The sequence below is a fragment of the Leptopilina boulardi genome, unplaced genomic scaffold, assembly GCF_019393585.1.
Source record: "Leptopilina boulardi isolate dan_hultmark-lab unplaced genomic scaffold, ZJU_Lbou_2.1 LbouV2_151, whole genome shotgun sequence".
In the NCBI taxonomy this organism is placed as follows: domain Eukaryota; kingdom Metazoa; phylum Arthropoda; class Insecta; order Hymenoptera; family Figitidae; genus Leptopilina; species Leptopilina boulardi.
The window spans coordinates 718,669-743,630 of record NW_026137698.1 but is presented as its reverse complement, the minus strand read 5'-3'; the positions used below and the strand labels follow the sequence as shown (position 1 = coordinate 743,630).

Genomic DNA, 24,962 nt, shown 5'->3' with positions numbered 1-24,962 from the left:
TCTCAAGATTATTTAAATAATTAATTTTTTTTTCTACAAACAATTAATATTAAATTAATTTTTAATTATGTGCGAATAATTTAAATTGTTTAAAATTAAATATTACAATAATAAAATCAAATTAATACGGAAATTAAGTGGCGCCATCTGTTAATGCAACAATAAAGCTTTAGTTCGTGGCGGGAACGTCGACTTTTTTTCAAATTTACAATGAAAAATATCGTTCTCATTGGTCGGTTTTAAATTTTTGCGGGGATTAAGAAACCAATTACATTTCTAAGAATTGCTTTTTTCCCGCGCAAATAAACACGTGGCATAAAATTTTGATTGGTGACTTTTCAGCGCAGTTTTTTCAAATTGAAATTAATAAATCTTAGAAACATTAATTTATTTTTTTACATCCACGGTTGCCATCCATAAAATGTACGACCCAAAATATTAAAATCTGATGCTTGATCAATCAAACACTGCACCTAAAATATATTAAAATAATTAAACAATTGTTTCTAAATTAGAAAAACAATAATTCTTACCTGCTCCTCAGGTGTAAGATTATCATTTTTAATTTTAGCTCTTAGAGTTTTGTGATCCTCCTCAGTTCCATTAACAATATCCAAATATCGCCAATAATATTTCTGATCGCCATGAACGAGTTTTAATTCCTCTAAAGTTATCAGCGACGGTTTTTTTCCATCTAATTTTTCCGCGACTGTAACTACTCTTTTTATTGGTAACCAATTTACATCTGAAAAAAGAAACATTTATTCCATTTAAAATTTAAATCAATTATTTCAATATTTATAGAATAAAATAATTATAAATAAAAATACCTTCAATTTCCTCTTGATTTTCATTCGAAAATTGTTTAATATTCTCCAACCAATTTAAAGGCTCGTGAATAAATACATCTAAACAAGCCAACAATGGTCCTTTCTCTTTTCGCAATGCTTTTAAAACAAAAACCATTGTTGTTTCAAATGGACCATTTTCAGCAAATGGTTTAAATAAATCCTGAATTTGTGGTGTCAAACGAAATGGCATTAATTCAGGAATAGATATATCAACACCAGCACCAAATGCTAAACCAAAATCAATACCAAGACATTTTCCTGATTTCACTGAAATAAGTAAATTTTCCAAATGACGATCACCAATTCCCATAATCCATTGTGCAATGCACATTGTTCCATATGTTGAAATAAAATTATGACGAAGTGAAAGAAAACTTTCAACAGATGGACATAATGTGAAAATTGTTTTTCTCAATGCATCATTCTCAGTTGAATTAATAAGTTCATTCATTTTTGCTAAAACTGTTGTTGCACTATATTTAATTGTTGATTCTTTATACGCTAAACTTCTTCCCGTTGCACATTTTCTTATCCATTCATTGTATTTATTAATATTAGATATACACTCCAGTTTTTGTTCATCGGTGAGTGTAAAATGAATAAAATCTTCAAGTGTTTTCATTCCTTCGATCCATACAATTAGTCCTAAATTCAACGAGAAGGGAATGACCTGAAAAATAATTTTAAATTATTTATTAATATATAAATATAAAATAATTTAATTTTGATAGAAATTTTTTCTTATTTTATTAGCTGATTAAAATAAATCACTCACTTGATAAGTATCAATCGCCAAATGACGTTGTGCACAAGAAATATCGTTTTCAAGTATTTTATTCATAATACCAAACGCCTGTTGAATTCGTTGATCATTTCTCAAATCTTCTCCAAATTTCACCAAAAAACTATAATTCTTCGCATCATTTCCAACAATTGTTAATTTTATTGGTTTTCGCAACGATTGAATCACAACAACATTTGACTCAATTTTACCAATCTTCGCATGATATCGTGGCAATGGTTTTCGATTTGATGAATATTGACCAGGAACTTCAATATCAGATGCACTTAATTTTTGCAACCATGGACTGTAATCTTTTAATTTTGACATGAAAATACTTTCATTTTCTATTCTTTCCTTTAAACTTTTATTTAAAACATCATTGATTTTCTTCACTATTGGTTTTAATTCTGTAAAATTTTTTCCATTCATATTTTTAATATCACTTTTAAACACATCAATTTTCTTCAATATTTGCCTAAAAAGAGAACCACATAGTTGCTTTTCAAAATGTTTTTCAGGAAACAAAGTCTGTAACAGTTTCTCAATTGATATTGATTTTCCCTGTTGAACAGTTTTTAAAATTTCCAAAAGATGATAAATTAAATATAATTCCGGTTGAGAAATATAATGCATAGCTGATAAAAATGCCTCAACACCTGGTTTACTGTACAATTTTTCTTTAATTAATAAAATTCCCGGATTTATCAATAAATCCGGATTTGATTCAATTGTCAAACGGAAATTATACATAACAGCATTTGGATAATCTTCAACTAATCGATCAACTAGAGGAATTAATATTTCCGCGAATGATCCTCTGAGATGAGAGAAAATTTGCGATTGCCAAGTTATAAATAACCAGGTTTCAATTTTTTTACACTCTTCAATAAAAATATTCTTCGTCATTTCATCTTGTAAATATTCCAATTTCAAAAGACATGGAAAATAATGAGCAGCTTTAAATGATCCATAAATCATTGCTTTAAGTGTTGCACTGACAAATTCACGAATTTCAAAAATATCAACACTTCCTCCTTTCGAAATTCGATTGTAACAATGTGTCACTAATTTAAAATAACATTCAGCTTTATCACCAGTTTCAGCAATATCACAACATTCTTTTAATGTATACAATCCATAATCAACAATATTTCTTCTTAAACTCTCCACATCAATGATTTCTTCTTTATTTGGTAATTTTGATGAAAAATCTAATCTCATAATCATCTCAGCATTTTCTCCTCCATCATTGAGAATATTTTCCAAAAGTATTGTCAATGTTGTGACATGTTGTAAAGCAGATATTTTCAATGATATTTCAGAATCATTAGCATCAAGATAATTATGAACATGCTTCCAAGATTTATTAATGTGCGAAAGTTTTTTTCCCATGTCGTTGGAAAATTCGCTCATCAAATGAAAACATTTAGAAGTCGAAAGTTTGAATTCTAATTTTTTTAAACCAGTATTTTTAATAGCTTCCTCCAAATCAACAACATATTTTTTTGCCACAAAATTATTTTTATGTTCAATAGCAAAATCCAAGAATTTCATTTTTTGCTCAATATAAGTAGATTTTAATTGAGGTAAAATATTTTCATCATCAGATTCATATTTACTCATTAGAATAGACGAAAAATACATTCTATAATTCATATGTGTTTCCCAAAGTAGAAGATCATCATTTGATGATGGTAAATGTTGATTCCATTCCTTAATCAAACATTGAATTCCATTTGATAAATCGGCAGATTTTAATGTTTTAAAAAACAAATCAATACTATTGATTCCTCTCAATTTCAACAAAAGACGAGAACGAAGTTTCTCTGATAGAGGATTTAATCTTAACCAATTTTCTCTTACATTATCGAGATTATTTTTCAAATATTCGCGAGCAATTTCCAATTTTTCATTTTCTGGATTAATAAAAATATGTGACATTTCTTCACCAAAATGTTGTTTTATTTCCATTAGTTTATCACTTTTTATCCAATTATCAACAGACTCTAAAAATTGTAACAATCTGTCGATATCACGATTTTTGAATAAATCACCTTTCAAAATTTTATGCAAATAAACACGATAAATCCATGGAAGAAGCCATTCTTTTTGTTCAGAATTATTCCAAACGTTATCAAAATTTCCCTCTGATATCTCATATACTTTTTTATCAAGTACATCCCATCGTGAAAGTTGACATAAACATTCAAACGATTCCTGAAGACAGTGTTCTTTAACAAAATCATTTTCCATCTCGTAAGCATCCTCGTAATATTTTCTCGCTCGTAAATAATCACCCGAACTCTGCGCAAGCGATGCTTCCTGTAAAAATTTATTATTTTACAATTTTTTACATTTTACAATTAAAAATCAACAATTTTTTTTACTTACCTGAAGTTTTTCGCTAAATTGTCCACTCTTGAAAATACTCAAAACAATGTCAGCTTCATTCATCGATTTATAAATTCTCGCCAAATAAATTGATGGTTCACAAATCAAAAGATTTTCGTTTTTTCTTCTTTTTTTTCGTGCCGGTTCAGCTATAATTTCCCCGCCATGAATCATGTAATTTTCCAAATAAAGTGCACCCAATGAAAAGAGACCACTAATTTTTGAAGCTCTTCCAACCAAATATGGCTCATAGCAATAAACTTTATTTTCCAATGTTATTTCTAAAACCGCAGCAAGTGTCCAATTTGCATTATGATTTTCCAAAACTTTTTTCATATTATTAAAAATTTCAGAAATAATTTCCTCATTTCTCAAATCATTTAACAATGAACAAACAATACTCACAACAAGATCTTTACAAATCAATGAATCTTTCTTTGCCAATTCTTGAAGAGGAACCAATAAACTCGAATGAGATATTTGTATATCAGGAAAATCGCCATGACGATATTTTCTATAAAGTTTCACAACATTACTTTGCCTGACAACTTCCTCTTTAACCATTTCGTCATGTTTAAGATAACTCTTCGCGTTTCTCTGCACAAATTCATCACTCAATTTCTTATGACCGAGAAATCGTTTTGATACTTTATTAAAAGCAGGATCTGGCATTTTAAAAACATCCGAATTTGTATCTTGAGAAAATTGTGCATCGGACAATTGTGAATCATTGACAGTTGGCTCAAAAGCAGGACCAACAGTTGCTCTCAATAATTGCCCTCTAAATGAAGAAGTTGATGTCTGAGTGAATGTTTTCGATATCATTTGTGACATTTGACTTGACAATGATTTTGCAAAAAGTGGTGCCAATGAACCCAAATTTTTTGCTCTCCAATTTAATAAAACTTCATATTCAACAAAAGAACATTCCTCCAATTTTTCATTAAATATCATTTCATTATATTCTCGCGATTTATTCGTAAGACGCAAAATTGAAAGACAAAAATAAAGTAAAAACACTTGTTCCACATCGGGATTATATTGCTTCAAAAGATCCATGAGACGATCCAATAATTTTGCCGATAATCCAACATCCTCCGTCCAAAAATTAATTAATTTCTCATGCAAATTTTCAGCCGAATCTAATAAACCAACAAGTAAAATTTCATTACTCATTTCTATTAATTTATTCTCATCAAATTCAATCGTGTAATTTTCATATTTTTTCTTAATTTTTATAAATATATCATAGACCATTTCTCTCAATTCAGAAGAATTATTTTTTAAATATGGTTTCACTAATTCTGCCATTGGAATCATATCGCCTGCATTAAAAATCGATACTAATTTATCAATGATCACAAGTCCTAATTTTTCACAGGTAAGAATTTTATTTTTCAATAAATTATTAAAATTCAAATATCCCAATTCTCGTTTGACTTCGTCAGTGGTTAGACAAGAAATTCTTGAAATAAAAATCTCAAGACACTTTGCTTTTCCCATATTGTCAACATCGCCAATATAATTTCTGACAAATTCAAAAAAATTTTCAATCAATGGCGGATAACTTTTAACCAAAGTATTGATACACTTAATTAATCGACTCTTATCAGCGGCTTGCATTTTACAAAATACTGAAGAAAACATTTCATTGATTTTCAATTTCATTGCAGCATATTCCTCATTTTCGATATTATTTTCCTTTTCCAAATTTTTCACAATCAAACCCAAAGCCATACAATTTTGCAAAACAACATCCTCCTCTCTTTTCCATTCATTAAACGATTTCAATACAAATTCCACAAGATCCAATCTAGCTACCAATTGATCCTCCAATTTATTTTCCAAAAATGTCAAAATCAATTGTATCGAAAATTCCGGTGCCGTTTGTATTTTTCCATCAATTCCAATTGGTAATTTTAATTTATCACCCCAAAGTTGAAGAATCATTTTAATAATTTCAACATTATATGTTCTCACACTTCGATTTAAAATTCCATCCGCTTTTTGTATTAAATTATTCAAAAGAATTTGCGCCTGTTCAATGTGATTTTCCCCTAAATTCACTTGCCATTCAATTAAAAGTAGCAAAATATCAGTAATTATATAATTTAACAAATTATCCTTCATATATTCATTCACGGTATTTAATATAATTCCAAGAAAAAATTTCACATACGGTTTAAAAATATTTTGCGTATTACAAATGACTTTTAACAAAAATAATCGAACATTATTAAAATTTGTATTCATTGAACGAAAAAAATTACCCATCCACTTTGGTAATTGAAGATTTTCCGTATCCAAAATACAAATATCATTTCTCACCATATGAACCAAAATTCCCGAAAGCGATGCCATACATTCGTGTTCATTAAAATCATCACATTCAAATGTCAAACTCATTGTTTCTTCAATTTGATTATTCGATTTAATTTCAAGTGTTGCTTCATTAAAATCATAAGAATCCATATTTTCAACCAATGTAGAAGAAGCGATATTATATTTATGAATATAAGAATAATTATCAATATTCTCAGATAAATTCTTTTTTCTTATATTAATTAACTTTTTCTTCTGTTTTGGATATTCTTTAAACGTTTGCTTCAATGCATATTGCTTTTCACAATCAACAATATTTTCCCAAATTAAACTTTCCTCTTGTCTATTTTCCGTGAAAATCCACGAATAAAATTTCTCCTCTTCCTTCAAACTTACAATTGAAATATGACAATTATACGCAGCACAATGAAGTAATCTCGTAATTTCCCTAATATTTGGAAGCAAACATTTTGTTTTTCTCTCCGCAAGTGTTTGTTTCAATAATTTTATCATTAATTCCTTCTCAATGGGTGTTTGAAAAATATTTTTCACAATTTTACTCTCAACATTTATGATCTTATCCAATTTCACTCTAGCAAACATTATTTCAAAAAGATTATAGGATCCAATTTTTGAAACAATTTGTCGTTTTAAATCATCTTCTGAATCACCTTTAAGTTCAATTAACAAACAAGAATAAATTTCCTTAGAATTTTTTTCAAAAAAACATTCAATATCAAATGATTTACAATATTGAAACGCTGGTAAAAGAAATTTTCTTAAAACATCAAATCTTGCGATTAATGTTCCACAATTCATAAATGCTTTATAAGTAATATCTAAAGAATTTTGAATATTATTAGTAGGAATGAGACGAAAATAATTTTCCATCACAATTGATGTTTTCTCGTTATATAATTGATCGCAAGAACCAGCGGCAAAATTAATTATTGCCTCATAAAGAATAACAGATTTTGTTACTGGTAAATGTGAAAGCATTGTTTGAAAACACGCAATTGCTTTTAGAGAATTAATATCATTATCAGAAATATTTTCCGATCTGTCATTTTTCAAATTTCCCAATGTTAAAGAAACAACATCACTATTACTATTCATATCAGTGAGACAAATTAAAAAATCATCCAAAATTGCCGCTTTTTTCTCCAAATCAATATTCTCCTGTAATTTCTTCAAAATCCACAAATAAAGATCATGTTTATTATTTGTAATTTCCAAAGGATTTCGTTTAAGACGCACGACAATTCGATAAATATTCAAAAATTGCTTCCTACGATGTTCAAAATTCGTTACTATTCTTTCCAGTAAAGAACAAAGTTTAAGAATTTCATTTGCCAATAATTCAGATTCAATGGGATAAATTTTTTTATTCTTGTATGTAAATATCACTAACTCTTCAATTATCATTAATAATTTATCCGGATTTTTCTCAAGTAAATTTTCCATTATTTTAATTGTTTCTTGAATATTTTTCAACATTCCATTAAAAATTGCCGATTTAAAAACACTCAAAAAATATTCACCATGTTTAGAAGTTGTCATATCCTGATTAATCAGTAAATCATCCTTCATTATGAAATTAATTAAAGATGTAATTAAATTAGATTCATAATTTGTGAATACAAGTTCTAAAACACTTTCCAAATATTCCACTTTATCAGGTTTTAAAAAAACTGCATTTCTTTCTCCTTCCTCTTCACATTGAAGTACATTGAAAATTTCTTCAAATAATTTTTCCTTTACTTGATAAAATTCATCCTTTAAAATAATATCCAAATATTTTTCCTTCTCCAATAAAATAAATCCTTTGACATTGTATTTCAATTCCATTTCGATTTCGATTTTTTCATTTATGTTTATAATTGTTTGATAATAATTTTCCACATATTTCGTTAGTTCTTGTAAAAAATTTTCCAAGAGAATTTTTGGTGCTTTATTTTTTAAAACATTCAATAATTCATTCATTTTTAGTGGTAGCGATTCAATAATTTCCAAATTTTTTGTATCGAATCCCACTTTTAGTGGATTTAGCACACAAATCGATATTAAAGAAAATAAATCCTCACTCCAAAAATAATTCGGAATTTCTCCAAATGAAATAACGTCCTGAAAAAAAACAAAAATTATAAATTTTTTTTTAAACAAATTTAGTTATAATAAAATACTTACAGTTGTTAGAATCTTGTGACAAAATGAAAAAATTGTTTCAATAGTTTCACACGTGAGTGTTTTTAACAATTCCAATTCTTTTGTAATCAATAGACAATTTTCTTCAATTTCCCTTCGATTCATAAAACATTTAATAAAATCATTGGTATAGGAAAAAATTAGCTTTTCTGAATTTTCTTCATTAAAAATTAAATTGAAATCAATCCATTTCTTTTCCAAAAACCAAATATAACAATCGAGTGATCGTAATAATGGTTTCACAACTTCGAGAGAAATATCAAAAATTTGTTCATTCAATTTATTCAAAAAAATTGAATTAAAACCCTCAATTCCATGTTTTTTCAAATATAATTCAACACAATTTTCTCCTACAAATGAATGCATATTCTCAAATAATTTCATACAACTTTGCCGATAATTTCGATCAACAGATCCACATTGTGTCAAAAGCCAAATTAATGTACTCTTTAAATTTCCCCTCTCAAATTCAATTGGTTTTCTTCTTTTCGAATTTTCTCCATTAAAAAGTTTTGCCTTAATTTTCATAACTTTTTCAAGATGTCCAATTGCATTTTTAATTCCCAAATCGTTTAAACCCTCGGAACTTTTAACAATACAATAGAAAATTTCCAACCAATAAATATTGACAATTTCCTCACGCTCACGTAAACTTGAATAAAGATGATTAAATGCAATTGCAGCAGCAATTCTTCTTTCTTGTGATGGATGTTGTGCGTATGTGCAAATTTTTCTCACAATTGTATGAATATTTATTGCTGAATTTGCCAAATCTCTATCCGATGATTGTTTAATTGACCAATCGAGAAATTCCCTTAAACATAATCCAGAAAAATCTCTTAACGACGAATTTGATTTATCAGTTAAACCATCAAATAGTGAATCAACAAAATAAATAGTTGACGGCGATTTTAACATTAATTTTGAACTCAACCAATGTGTTAATTGTAAAAATATTGGATAATATAATTGTCTCACAACTAAATCAGAATCAGAACCCAATTTTAACATTGCTGGACAAAGAATTTTATATAAATGTGCAAAACGATCTGGATTTGGTCTATTGACAATATCTCTTGTTTTACCGAGAATAATAACAATTAACGAATGAAGTACTTCACAGGCACACATTCTTGTTCTTCTGTCACCTGAACTTAATGCCAATTCAATAACACGTGGTAAAATTCTATCAAAATGTATATAAAGTCTTTGATCGGGAAAAAATAGTGTATATTCCAATAAATCTTTTTTATCCCAAGTTGCTTTTTTATCCTCACAACTTCTATGAATGAAATTCTGTGTTATTTCCGATGATATCGATCCTAGAAATAAGAGAATTCTTCTTTGAAATTCTTCCAAAGTTTTTGTCTCATCTTTCAATAAAACACGTTTTATTGTTTTTCGCTGTGTTTTTAAAATATCTTGCAATAATTCTGTTTCACTTTCTTTACTTTGTAGATATGGTTCGAGACTTGGAATTATTTCCATCAAAAATTCTTTCAATAAATTAGCATCGGCTAATTCACGTGTCCATTGTTCAAGTGAATCGAGTGCACAAGCAGCCAATGAAAAATCACTCAAACCAATAGTTAAAGCAATTTTAAAAACAGGAATTGTTTCTTTTAATTTCTTCTCAACTAAATTTAAAGGCGCATCTAAAATCAAATAAACGCACGCTATTTGCAATTCATGATTAAATCCACAAATTAAATCCAAAGTACTTGATAAAAATTTCGACATTAATATAAATGTTTCATTATTTATATCCAATGATTTCCAATAAATTTCCGATATTCGAAGAATTGTGTGTGCCAATTTATAAAATCCAGAGACCATTGGATGTTTATAGGAATTTTTTACAATTTCATATAAAATTTTTGGTAACCAATCATTGATTTGGGAAAAATGAAGTTTTTTAAATAATTCTTCATATAAATCGACCATGTTGATGAAAATTCGAAAATCAGTTTCATTTTCTGGTATCATTGTTAAAGCGATATCGGAAAACATTATATCGTTGTTTGTTTTTACTTGAAGATTTAAATTGTTCATTAACAATATTAATGTTGAAAATAATTCCTTATATAAATGTTTCATTACTTGTGGACCAGTTTCAATTCTGTAATAATTTATATTAAATATTTCTTCCCAAAGTGGTAGATAATTTTTGTAACAAATTGGCCTTTCTTTTAATGTACTGCGTACCAATTCTGCATCAATGTACAAAGTATGTGAACACGACCATATTATTCCATTGTAAACTGAAAAAATTTTTTTTGTTAAATTGAAACAAAAATTAAGTAAAATTTAATATTTTAATAAACATACCTAGATCATAAAAATATTCCTGTTGAAGATTTTGATTAAGATATCCAATATTAGTGATTGATTTAATAAGTCCATTAATTGCACTTGGTTGAATGAATATTTTTAATTCAGGAAATCGTTTAATCAAAAGTGTCGCAAGTTTTGATAGTAACTTTATTTGATTAACAGACACATTTGGTAAGTGAATTAAAATTTCAGAAATTGATTCCACATAACAGGAGATTTCTTCAATTTTTGCATCGTCGCTGAAAAAAAAGAAAATAATTTGTAAACTAAATTGTAAAATAAAATGTTTTGTACAATTTTAAAAATTACCTCGTATAGAGTGAAATAGATCTTCTCGATATCAACGAATACATATCGTAAACTTCATTGATAGTTAAATGCTTTTTACAAGGTTCAGCCATTTGACTATAAGCCCAAACAATTAGTTGCAATAGACTTGAATTTAAATCAAGCCTCTTAAGATGATTCAAAAAATATTCTTGAAAATACTGAAAATAAAAAAAGTAAATAATAAATAATTTACAATTTAGTTAATTAATTAATCTCTTACCAAAAGTATATTTCTTTCATCATTTGCATCACTATTTTTCAATACTTGTGCAATTGCTTTATAAAAAGCTTTCATAGCACGCCAACCAATTTCGCCAGTTCTTCCATTTTGTTTCAATAAATATTCAAATTTCATTTGCCAAAATTTATAATCTTTATAAATTAATGAACCAAAAAATGACCAATGTCTTATCAATAATTCAACGGCTAATTGTGTATTTCGATTTGCAGCTTTTTTTTTCTCATAAAATTTAACACCATAATCACGTCTACCAGGATTTGATTCATAAATTTGTTCATCAAATTCACAAATATTTTTTATATATTTATAAACATGTTCGTAATATTGTTTACTTTTTTCTTCATTATGATATGGTGTAAAACATTCCATTAAATCTTTTAAAGCTTCAAAATATTCTTGAAATCTTGCCGATTGAGTTGTAGACAGATCTTTGTACTGAATATTCATGTCTTCCAAAATATATTTAAAAATTGCATTTGAAAATCTTTCAACATCAGGAGGATTATGTTTAGCTATTGCTGCCATTATAATAAAAATTTCACTTCGTTCTGAAATTTTAATAATTTTCCTTCTAATTAGTATTTTTTTTATTATTTAATATTCAGGCCTCGGATCGATTAAAAAAAAAAACGTTTTAGTCAATTTACATTCCAAAAAAAGGCGATTTTGTTATTTTAACTAAATTTAATTAGTTAATTATTTTTAGTTCGAAAAAAATTCATGTAATCCGAGACCTGAAAATTACGTAGCTAAAAGAAATTATTATAAATTATACCTTTTTCATCATAACGATATAATGATTTTCCAAAACTCTCCACAGTTTCACCGAGAAGTAATTCAAAATCTTTGAAAAGTTCTATGATCTTTTTAAAAACAGATGTAGCTGCTCTTCTAATATAATGAACACATCTTACTTTAATAGTGAATTCACAAAGTTCCTTTGTACTGATAATATATGGCTCATATTCATTTTGAAATTGTTCCATGACAAATTCAACTAAACGAAATCCTTGAATAATTACAGATTCATAAATTTTTAATTTCAAACCATTATCTAATTCATCTCGGAGAAAACGAAGAATACCGGTATCAATATCAAAAAGAGTTGCCAGTACATAACCTGAAAAATAAAAAATTAAATTAATAACTTAATTAATAATACAAAGAAAAAATTTAAATTAAATTTAATTTTTAACATTAAAAAAGATTTTAAATTACTAGAGTCAAAATTTGTTTATTTAATTGAAATAATTAATATAATACGCATTAATATAGGTTATGTTTACTTACCGCTTTCACTGCCGGAAATATTTTGAAAATATTTACGACTGTCTTTAAAAATCTCAACAAGTCCTTCTCCATTTCTTTCTTTTTTACATCTTTCAAAGATGCTGAAGAAAGTTTGGAAATCCATTTTTTATTTCAAAATAACACATCACCTGTTGTTATCGTAAGATTGTAAACACACTGACAAAATCACACTGACACTACTGCTGTCAAAATAAAGTAGATCTCTATTTTTTAAAATATAGAGATTATTCATTTTTAGACAATTAAAATCGCGATTAGTATTTTTTTTACTATGATTATTCAAATTATGTCATTAATGACATTTTTAATATTTTTTATTTAATGTTTTTCTTTGCACCAGGCGCCTATAGGCTGCAACCCGTTATGCATGTAAGTATAAAGAAAGGATGTCACTTTCAACAAAAATAATATTGAAAAGAAAATTAATTTATTTAAATAAAAACTAATATGAATTAGTCTTAATAATTTTTTTTTACATTTTTGTTTTAATAATAATAATTGCATAATAAATAAAATAAATTTCTTTTTTTCCCCTAAAAAAATTAATTTAATATCTATTTTTTACTTCTATTTCTGTAAAAAAAAATTTTTTCGTTTTATTTTTAAAATATTAAACACGGGGAATTTCGCTAAAAACCATTGATTATTTATACATTCACCTAATGTCTTACTTAAACTTTCTTATCACGTTTTTTTCTCAAATACACTAACCCTTATCGATTGCTGACTTTCCTGAATTGCACGTGATTAGAATAATATATTAAGAGTGGAGATCTGTCAATTTCTAAAACAAAATTTTGAAAAAAAATAAAGTATTTTATTTTTTTTATCTAATTTAATTTAAAATTAAAAAATATTAATTTTAACAATTATTAGAAAAAATTTTCAAAATAGAAAATAATTGACTATAAAATAGAATTAAAAATACAAAGAGGCAGGAAAAAAAATCTTTATCCGGAGCAGCAATATGTTTCTCTGGAATAGCGAAAACATTCAATTTATTAGTGAAATATATCGCTGTTTCAGGTAAAGATTTTTTTCAGTGGACAAATAATAATTATTTATTAGGTACTAATATTTATTAGTACTTAATAAATAATTATTAATTATAATTAATAATTAATTATTTCAAAATATTTAAAATTATTAATTGTTTCAAGTACATAATTGGATAATTTGAAAATAATTCTCTTTTTTTGTAAATTAAATACATGTGTACAGTTTGTGCGCAGTATATAATTTTCCTAAGCCATTCTCTGCGGTTTACTAAACTTAATTTATTGACAATCAGGTCAATTCTTAAACCAAAGTAACCTTTGCTTCGATCTAGATTTTAAATTAAAGAAACATTTTTTTATTACTTTAATTATTTTAATCATTTAATTAATTTTTATAATTCATAATAAATAATTAGTATAATTAAATAAAAACGTAATTCATAAAATACTTTAATTAAATACCAGAAACATAAATTTATTTTAATTATTTTAATAAAAATTTAATTTTAAAACAAAAAATAAAAGGTATATTAAAAAATAGTCTTTTTATTTTTTATGAAAAAATCATTGTAAATATTTTCATCATCAATTTTTCCCAATGATAAAATTTTCGTTTTCAATTTGTCAATCAATCAAAAATTTACAGTGCCTCGATAAAAATAGAATATTTCTTAAATATCAATAAAATAAAAAATTCAAATTGCATGAAAATTTGTTTTTAATTCTCATGCATTATAATCAAAATGTTTCTTAATTTTTTTTTCTTTTTGAAATAACGCATATTGTAAATATATATATAATGTGGGTGACATAGGGGGATATAAAAAAAAAAATAATAAAAATTTCATAGTATTTATCTCGCGCCGTACGTTTCATGTGACACCACAAGGTTCGAACTTTTTGTTAATACAAATGCGCATGTGCAAAATTTCCTGACGATTCTTTGCCAGTCGATTCTGGAGCCTCGACCTGAGTGTATCTTCACTTTCTTTAAAAAATATAAAAAAAAATCGCGCAATTTACGTTGCTTATTTAAAATAGAAAATATTTGAAAGAAAAACTAACGCAATACCTCGTGGATGTGTATGCATACAATCACATCGACACACGTACATTCACGTACGTTGTCGTCGCGGTGAAAATTTTAAAATTGTTGCATTCAAAATAAATAATAATTTACATTTTTGTTATACCAAAAGGCAATAAATAAAAATCTCCCGGACAAAAAAGAACCAGAATTAAAAAAAAAATCCTGCTGCTTAATTAAAATCTTTTTTTCAAATGTTCTGATATATTTTTTATATACCAAAAAAAATGTTTTAGTGATCAAGTGATCTTTGGATTCTTTTAAATTATCACACAAACTGTTGCTGTTTCCATCGTTAAATATTCTCAAAAGTATGTATTTAAAGATTCATGAATATGATTAAGTTGATTTTGTTAGGTAATATTTTTTATAAAGTGAAATATTTAACACTGAAAAAAATGTATTTAATTCAAATAATCGATTACTTGACTATTATAAAATAAATATTTATTTGTATTAAATGATTAATTATTATTTGAGTCAATTAAATAGCATTTGTTTTAAATACAGAAATTATTGATTCAAATAAAAATTATTTGGTTCAAGTAAATATTTATTTGATTCAAATAAATATTTATTTGTGTCAAATAATTTTTATATTTGAGTCAATTAAATGTCATTTATTTCAAATACAGAAATTATTAGTTCAAATACAATTTATTTAATTCAAATAAAAAATTATTTTGATGAAAAAAAATGTTCTAAACATTTTAATAAAAATTTATTTAGTCCAAGTAAATATTTATTTGATGGTTATTTGAATCAAATAAATTTCTTTTTCAGTGCAATAGGTATGTAGAAAATGTTTGTACTAAATAAAAAAGATCGATTGAAAAAACAAAAGTTTGATGATATAAAATGATAATAAAAAATAATCAATGTTCGAATAAAACATTGTTTAAGTAATATAAAAAATTACTATATATGATTTCTATGGTGGAGGGGGGGAGACTATATAGAAATCAAACTGTCACCGAAAGAGTGGGGATAGGCAGATGGAAAAAATATTGAAGTGCTCATTATTTATAGTTAAAAACTAAAAATTAATTTTTTATAAAATACTCATTATTTATTTGAAAACAAAATAAAAGAATTTTTAATGATGTTATAGACTCATTAAAAAAATATCCTTTTAAATTTTTTACAGAGAAAAAGAGAGTGAGAGAGAGAGGGGGGGGGGGGGAATGTAATGAAATAATAAAATATTAATGAGTTGTACGTCCGAGTGAACATGAAATAAAATCTAATTTTTATTAAAACACTAGACGCAATATTCCTTTCTGGGAGATAATTTAATTAAAAAAAAAGAAAAAGCTCCACTATAAAAGTTTTGTTAGACATATAGGCCTTTAAAAATGGCACGTGGAATTTAATATACAAAACAATATTTTTGCTTTATATATATAAGAATTCGAATAAAATATAAATTTAAATATTGGAATGCAAATTTTTATTCAGAAGAATTTTTTTTATAAATAACTTGAAGGGTCTTTGTACCTGGGGCAAAAAGGACTGATTTCCATCCATGGCATCAAGTCAAGGACACATGAGTTAATTTTGAATCTTCATCAAATTCCTTTCTAAATTTATAAAGACGTAAGATATATTGTATATCTATACAGGGTGATCAAAATGTACAGGAATCCTCCCCCCTAAAAAATTCTGAATCCTTTTTTTGGTTTTTAAATAACACGGAAAAAGAAAATTAAGAAAAAAAATTTTCCGGTACAGAAAAGGAAAACATTTATTTTAGACTCGTAAATTAATATTTTAGAAATTAAAAATTCTCCCTGATAGAAATTTAATTAATTAATAATATAATTCTTTCAACAAATACCAAATATTATCATAAAGAAAACATAACTTTGGCAAAATGGATTTGGAGCACGAGAGTATAATAAATATTGTCACGGAAAAATAATGATTTTTCGATTTTTTTTTTTTTTTTGAAATTTATTTCTTGTCACATACGCGCATCTAGAGTTAAATCTAAAATCCTATTACGTAATTGGATCGCAGGATTAGGTAGAGACTCTGAGACCGCTGACGAAAAGGTAGGGTAAAAGGTGTATGACGAGAAACGAGACGACTTGGCACCAAGAATTATATATATGTATTATATACGGCAAACATAATTTATGTAAACTGTAATACGTATTTACGGAAGGCTCAACAATCTCCAAATACAAGACGGTTAAATGTCAATTCAATTTAATGACAATTAAACGACGAAATACGGCGAAATATCAGTTTGACAAAATTCAGTTCATTTGCAATTCGGTTGAAGTTCGGCTAAATAAATAGCTATGTGTCAATTCAGCTCAATAATAGCTGAATTGACACTTAGCCATTTATTTAGCCTAAATTCCATTTAACAGAATTGCTACTCAACTGAATTTAGCAGAATTGTCATTTAGCCGAAATACTATTAAATCGTGTTGACAGTTAGCTAAATTTTTATTAAATTGAGTTGCCATTTAACAGAATTTTTAAGTAGCCGAACTGCTATTTAGCTGAATTGGAATTTGGCCATTTATTTAGCCAAACTTGCATTCAACCGAATCGCTACTTAACTGAATTTAGCCGCGAACTGTTATTTAGCTATATTTGCAGTTAGCTATAACTGTCAATACGGCTTAATAGCAGTTTGTCTTAATCCTCTTAAGTACCAATTCTGTTAAATAGAGATTCGGCTAAATGTCAATTCAGCTTAATAGCAATTCGGAGAAATGATAATTCTATTAAATGCCAACTAAACTTAATTCAGTCAAAAGCAATTTAAATGGCAACTTACACACATATATATCAGGAAATTTTGGCAAATATTTTCATATGCATATATATACGCGCATTACTGACCTATGCAATGGGAAATGGGACTGGGTTTGTAATTTGTCGCAAGTAATCGCGTGACTACATCTATATAACAAAACGTGTCATCGCATTTGTAAGATAAATTGAGGTTAAATAAAATATCACGTATTTTGACCCATCTCTCAAAATAATGTTATAACAAAAAGAAAAAATAAAAAGTATATTATACTAATTGGACGAATTGTTTTTATTTTTTCTTTTGTGCGACTCTCTATTATTAAACTAATGAAATATCAATTGGAAAAAAAAAATTATAGAAAGTATAATTTTGAAATTTCCATTTTGAAAATATGGAAATAAGAGATAAAATTGTTTATGTACAAAAATGACAAATTACAAAGAGACAATATTTCTATTGATGCGCGCTAAAAAGGGCGGTTGCAATTCAATAAATCAGCTGCCAGATGAACCAAGACATGTGATTGGATGAAATAATAATGCACTTCACTAAGTGCTTCACTAAGTACATTAAGATTACTATTATCAAACGTGTAACAATCCTAATGCATTGCATAGCATGATATACCGTATATATTATATATATATATAGAGGCAAAATTTCTGAAGCGATTCAAATTTAAAAAAAAATATTATTAATTAATTAATTTTACAAATAAATAAAGTTATCGTGATTCTGAATTTACCAATCAAAAGTTTATGTAATTCCGCATCCAACGTGCCCTACATGAAGTATTTTCGATTGGTGGATTTTAAATAAACAATTAGCATTGCAATTGTTTATTTAAAATTCATCAATTCGGAATACTTCATATAAAGGGCTCGTTGGATGTGAAATTACATAAGCTTTCGATTGGTAAATTTAGAGTCACGAATAACTTTATTTGTTCGTAAAATATTACATTAATTAACTAATTAATTAATTAATATCTCAAAAAAGAAAATAACATCATTTTATTAAATTATGATTTTCCAAAAATTTTTTCCCATATATATTTATAGTTAACGGCAACATTAAATTTGGTAATTTACATTTCTTAATTAATTTAGATTTACGTAATAATAATTTTTTGGAAAATTTTTTTTTCGATTAAACTATTTTTACGTAGAATATCACAATATTTAGGACTCATAAATTTTCCGATACGTCATATACCGATACTTTGTTCGTTGATGCGAAATAATTAAATTATCTACAATTATATAGCATGGTCACTAGCGGAAAATTTGATCAAAGTTATAAGTGACTTTCTCGTGATACCAAAATGAGTTTATATGAAACGTGTGGAATTTGTTTTTATAAGAAATTATTTAGTCGTTTTCAATTGCAAAAAATAATTAGATGGATTTACAACTAATTAGCGAGTTTAGTATCCTAATTAATATATATAATATGCGAAAAGGTATTGACAAAAATAATAATTATATTTCATATTAAATATAATATTAATAATATAATAATATAATTATTATTGTATTATTATATATAATTTATAATTAAAACTTAAAAGGAATATTATAAAAAATAAAATATATTATTATATAAAGTCAGTAATGAGTTTGTATGTTTATCATCAAAGAAAAAGGATTAAAAGGAAGAAGATAAGTTATATAAACGGAAGTGAACGTGTATATATCTATATAGGGGGAAGTCGAAACAAATTAAAGCATTTCAGTTCATATAAAAAAGTTTCATATAAAAAAAAGTATCTTCTTCTTTATTATCCAATTAAATCGTATATAATGGAAGTTTAATGATTAATCTAATTGTGTGTAAGAAAGCTCAGGCAATTTTTTAACAAAAGAAAAAAAATCTCATCTCTTATTTTTCGATAATAATAAAAAAAAGGAAAATTTAATACGTTTCATTAAATTTGTCATTGTCTAAAACTGATCGTTTTTCATATATATTTATAGATAAGATAAAAACAATAAAAATGTTTAAAACGATATTATTTGCCAATTCCTTTGCGCATATTTAATATATGTATCTTCAATCGCGTTATTTAATGTCTATCGTATGGTCAAAGATCATCTTGTAATTTATCTTTTATAATTATTGAACTGCGAAGAAATTTTAAAATGATGCAATCAAAACTGTTTATTTATTCGAATTTTAAATACTGTAATTTGTCTATTTATCTGTTTTTTTGAGTAAACTTTATTTTTTGTTAACTAAAATAGTAAGAAATAAATTTTTTTTAAGTATATAATTACGTCACATTAAGATAATAAATACAAAAGAAAATAAATATTATAAGTCTGCAATTTTAATTACGAATTGGAATTCTATTAATTTTTTCCAATTTAGCAACATCACTATAATGAATTCGAGTTTTTCTTTCGAAGAAATTGTGTACATAAACACGTGTGGTGGAACTATAACTCAGTTTGGCCTGACGTACTTGAATTTAATTACACATCGGTAACGCGTTCGAGTTTCCCTTGAAGATATCGAGCAAAACTGATGTATTTAGTGATCTAAATCACTGTCAGTTTCCCTAAATGTTCTTCGTATGTGCTAATATATTTTTTTTTTCATTTGTTTCGGAAAAAAAACATTTAAATTTGCTAATTAAATATAATTTCATATCACCTGGGTCAAAAAATAGTCACACATATATAGAAAACAACGATAAAAAAGGGACGCATGAATAAATAATGGCTAAAATTAATTTGTTAGAACATCCTTCTTAAAATATTAATATAATTTTCTAATAATTGAGCTCGCAAATCTTTGTTTCTGATCAAGGGGATTAATTTATTGCTTTCTATTTAATACTATAATACGTCATAGTAGAATAATCTTTGGAACAAACGGATCATTTTCTATCGTGGAATATCGCATTCCACTATACATTCATTTCGTGTTTTCCTCAATCGAGTTCCCTCTCACACATATATATATATTACAGCAAAAGCTGCAATGATCAAATAGCTGCAGCTGCGATGCTATTCCAAATTTCACACACACAATCGTCTATTTATCCTAGCCACACATGCACGAATTCATAGAATTCTCCAATATAAACCTAAACCCGGAACGTGGATAACCATTGTGTATTTTCTTTTGCAGATCCGATAATTGCAATCTACTGCCGGACCATCATAGCGAGAGAGAGACGCCTCAGAAAAGCTCATTGTGTGAGAGAACCACCTTGCTCCAATTTTTGTTTTTTTCACCTTCTATTCGACATTAACAAAATATATTCAAGACTGAAACCGTAAATCCATCATCATCAAGGTGAAAAAATCATCAACAAACTAAAAATCAGAACGTCATCAATTTAAAGTTCAAAAACAAAAAATTAGGGAAAAAAAAATTTCCATATCTCCTCCAAATAGGGGAGAACAGAACATTCTCGAAGTATAAATAAATGTCAATCCCTCTCCACGTATTACGAGTTCTGCCTTGACAATTATTTCCCAGGCACAAAAGGGAAGGAAACTTTTTTTTTTTTTTTTGGTTTGAAATATTGCCAATTTAAGGAATTGTGAATGTGCGCCGAAGACGAAAGAGGGAACGATGATTCACTTGTTAAGCTTGACATTGGTTAGATGATATGATGATAAATCAAGAATGAGGCGAAAAGAGAGGTATTAAGATCCAAAAATGGATTGGCTGCCTTTACTTAGGTAGCCAAAAAAACAACTAATAAAAAGGTGACCAAAAAAAGAAATCTATATGTAAATATAACACTGAACAGATTGTACAGACAAGAGAAATTTAAAGATATGGAAAGACTGAAAATTAGATTGTGTGCACATATTATCGTTTTTGCAACATTTACATATCTAAACGAAAAAAATTAGAAAGAAAAATTCTCTCAAAGAAATACCTCTCTCTTACCGATACACTAAATAACACAATACATTTCAAAATAAATATCTCTAACAATAAGAACAAATGCCTCTCTTTAAATGCATACATTTAATTATGCATATACATTACGTACATAATACCTATATATAAAATACATCAATGTTACACAAGTACAAATTTATATTTATACACATATTTAAAAAATTGTGACTATATAAAATAATAATTCGCGAACAGAATAAACAATATTTATAAAATCTATATTTGTCTAAAGGAAAATAAAAATTGCAGAAGAAGATTATACTTGAAAATTTCGTCTCTCGGATTATTTATATCAATTAAATGGCATCGAATGAAAATGAAAGAAAGTGTGAAAAAGAGGTGTAATAGAAGTGTTTGTGAGTGTCGGTGACTGATTCTGCGAAGAGCGGAAAGCCTCCTTAATCGGACAGAATGGGTTGTGGGCAGAGCAAGATTGGTAACATTTATCCCAAGAATAAGAAGAACAAAAGTAGCTCTAAGAAGAATGGAGACTCAATACGTGAGTATTGACTTTCTTTCACTATCACGTGTAACAAATAAATAAAAAACGCCAATTTTTTAAAACTTTTCTTTTCGATTTTCATCAAACCAAATAAGAAAATTCCTAAATCAACAAGATCTTTGCCAAAAATTATGGAACTAATTTTACAAATTCTGTATTATGTTTTTGAAATGAATATAATTTTCATTTGGCATAAATTTTGTTTTCATCAGGAACCTTCATGAAGTCAAAACAAAAACACTTTTGCTTTGCTTCATGATTCCAAAATCAGAATCAAAAATCAACTTAATTTTGATTTGTTGAACGAAACGAAAGTGGAACGTACTTTTGATTCCGTTTGGTGAACGAAACAATAATTCGTCAGATTTACTTCTGGTTCTGTAAGTGAAACAAGTGAATTCGAATTGTTTACTATATGAAAAGTAATCTGATGGATTTTCGTTTCGTTTACCAAACGAAATCGAAACTACTATTTTCGTTTCGTTACAAATATCAAAACGAAATAAAAATTCTACGTTCGTAAAGGTCATTATTATAAACAGAATATTTACATTCAGTATTGAAAACAAGGATTTGTTTTAATCGCAAAAAAAATCACAAAATTTAGTGTAATTCTATTTGTTTTGTTATGATCTTTCGATCCGATACTGTTTCTTATCAGGTTAAATAAAGGTTAGACACAGTATAATCCATCATCTAAAAATGATCATCGCATTGTTTATTCGCTTATCAATAATATACCGACCTATATCTATAATTTCTTCAAGTGTTTGTCGCAAGTATCAAAAACCTACAATAAATTTTTAAAGAGGAGGGAGAGAGGAAAAAGTATATAATTTGCTTGAAATTTAAGTAGATAAAGAGAATATTAGCTGTTGGCCTTCTTTAAGACTTATGAAATAAAATGGAATTGGACCGGATGCATAATTCTATTCATTGTAATAGGGCAAACATTTCGTTCTTATTCTTTGAATGTAACGAGAAATTGGCACAATGAATGATTAGTAAAATAAAATAAAATAACAAAGCTAATAATATTGAAGTTAGTAACTAAAATAGTTTTTCTTTTCTACTAAAAATGCTTACATTATACATATTACACGACATTTCCTTTTAACTTTGAACATCTCCACTATCTTTAAACCAACTCCAAAGAGAACTCAATATTATATTCGTTCCTTTTGATCTCAAAAACAGGCGCGTCTCAAATCTAGATTAATCTCACCACATCTGCTAATTACTGAGGGATTCTCTCTTTCTATATATAATGATAGTTAAGACACAAGATTAAACTCAGATATCTTAATTGCCGTTTGTCTTATATTATCTAATAGGAATTAAAAAATCTTTTATTTGCTATTATAAAGATTTCATAATTACAAATCTATTTATAATATGCGACGATTTACCTATACACGGAAAACAAAAATAAAGTAACTTTTACTATACTTCCAAAGTAAAGCCTAAATTTACTTTGGAAGTATAGTAAAAATTACTTTATTTTTGTTTTCCATTTTTCTTCATTTAAAAACTTTTACAAAAAAACGAGTTTAATTGCAATTTTTAAAAAACGATTAAATTCAAACATTTAATTCATAATTCACAATGAATCGATCATTATATGAATTTATAAGTTAATTATTATATAAAAAAGTTTCTATTAAAAGCATAATCCTTGACAGGAGAAATTTCTGCTCTCTGATAGAAGATCAATGCTCTTAATATAAACCAATAATGAGCCACCGCAATCTTTTATATTTTTTCCTTTTTTTAAATTACGTCATTTTTATCCACAATAAACTTTATTTATATTTTACAATAGATAAAAATTATTATGATATTTAAAAAAGAAATTAAAGCCATGTCTATAATTTAATTGCGGTTTCTTGTTTACCAAATAAAGAACAAGCGCAAGGAAATGACAATAGCACAACTATTTATAATTTATTGCATTATTAATAGAGTTTTGATAAAAAAAAATATATATTCAAAGAAAATTTTAATCAAATGATTTTTTGTTGGCAAAATATAGGATATAAAAAAAAAAATTTTTTTAAACATTTACTGCGCCACACATATTGTAAGATAATCTACAATAAAATGGAACACTGATTTATCATAATGATTAGAATGATTAAAATGTCAAACTCATCTTAAGCCTTAATAATATACGTTTTATTGTTGTCTTTATATAAAATAGAACTTGTGACTTTATCTATATATCCGACGGTAATTATTTCAATATAGCAATACCCAAATAATGACAAAATAACACAATTACAACGACATTTTTTTTCTAACACAAAAAAAGGTGGAAAATTTTTATTAGAAGATAAAATGTTTTATAAAAGAATCTTTCAAATTTTTAAGGGAATATAAAAATATAAACTTTAAATTAAAAAAAAGAAGCATTTAAAGATACTTAAGATAAAAAATAACTTTTTTACATTACAATAATCTAAAAATAAACTCAACATTAGCGCATGCTATTTAATAATATCAACAACTTAATTGCTTTTTAATTGAAAAATCTTCGAATAATAAACAAATTTCTTTGAAAAAAATAAAATATATTTAAATTATTATTCGAAAAATGGGGAATTTTATTTTGCAAATTCTTTTCAATTATAGATTCATCACTTCAATAATACATGCGTAAATGCACTCTACCATTCACTGCGTGTTTTTCATTCACGTGTGAAGCACGTTAACATCCACATTATCAGTCTTGAAAATATTCTGTTCTCCAGGGACGAAATCGATTAAAAACAATTTTTTTTTTTAGTTTTAATTATTGCCCTAGTTCCGAATAAAAAAAAAATAATAATTTTTTTCTCTTTATATTCAAAAAATACAATTTGCGTTACTATATTTTTGTTTCCAATATTTGAGACTATTAAATTTTTTTT

The 24,962-nt window shown here is 26.4% G+C and overlaps 2 protein-coding genes across 2 annotated transcripts in view; one reads left to right on the top strand and one right to left on the bottom strand.

Annotated features, from left to right (window-relative positions):
* Positions 1 to 43: 43 nt before the first annotated feature.
* LOC127276689 (DNA-dependent protein kinase catalytic subunit-like) lies at positions 44 to 12,928 on the bottom strand. Its single transcript, XM_051297292.1, has 11 exons — positions 12,749 to 12,928; positions 12,234 to 12,578; positions 11,438 to 12,006; positions 11,197 to 11,375; positions 10,882 to 11,126; positions 8,536 to 10,814; positions 4,027 to 8,472; positions 1,627 to 3,957; positions 831 to 1,521; positions 534 to 745; positions 44 to 473 (listed from the first exon to the last, which is right to left on the bottom strand). Exons 1-11 carry the CDS (start codon positions 12,870 to 12,872, stop codon positions 396 to 398), a joined length of 11,499 nt encoding a protein of 3,832 aa, XP_051153249.1. The 5' UTR covers positions 12,873 to 12,928; the 3' UTR covers positions 44 to 395.
* A 1,800-nt stretch (positions 12,929 to 14,728) lies between these two features.
* Positions 14,729 to 24,962, top strand: part of LOC127276702 (uncharacterized) — a 29,086-nt gene continuing 18,852 nt past the window's right edge. Inside the window, exons 1-2 of the mRNA XM_051297313.1 lie at positions 14,729 to 15,165; positions 20,763 to 22,050. Coding sequence (XP_051153270.1) covers positions 21,963 to 22,050 — 88 coding nt within the window. The 5' untranslated portion in view covers positions 14,729 to 15,165; positions 20,763 to 21,962. The remainder of the gene's footprint in view (positions 15,166 to 20,762; positions 22,051 to 24,962) is intronic.

What these genes read in the sequence shown, in the direction of transcription:
- LOC127276689 (XM_051297292.1), bottom strand. Translation starts at nt 12,872, where the DNA reads ATGGATTTCCAAACTTTCTTCAGCATCTTTGAAAGATGTAAAAAAGAA. An exon ending in ATATCGTTATGATGAAAAAG is followed by an intron (nt 12,007 to 12,233) that starts GTATAATTTATA and finishes TTAAAATTTCAG; the next exon opens with AACGAAGTGAAATTTTTATT. An exon ending in ATGAAAGAAATATACTTTTG is followed by an intron (nt 11,376 to 11,437) that starts GTAAGAGATTAA and finishes TTTTATTTTCAG; the next exon opens with TATTTTCAAGAATATTTTTT.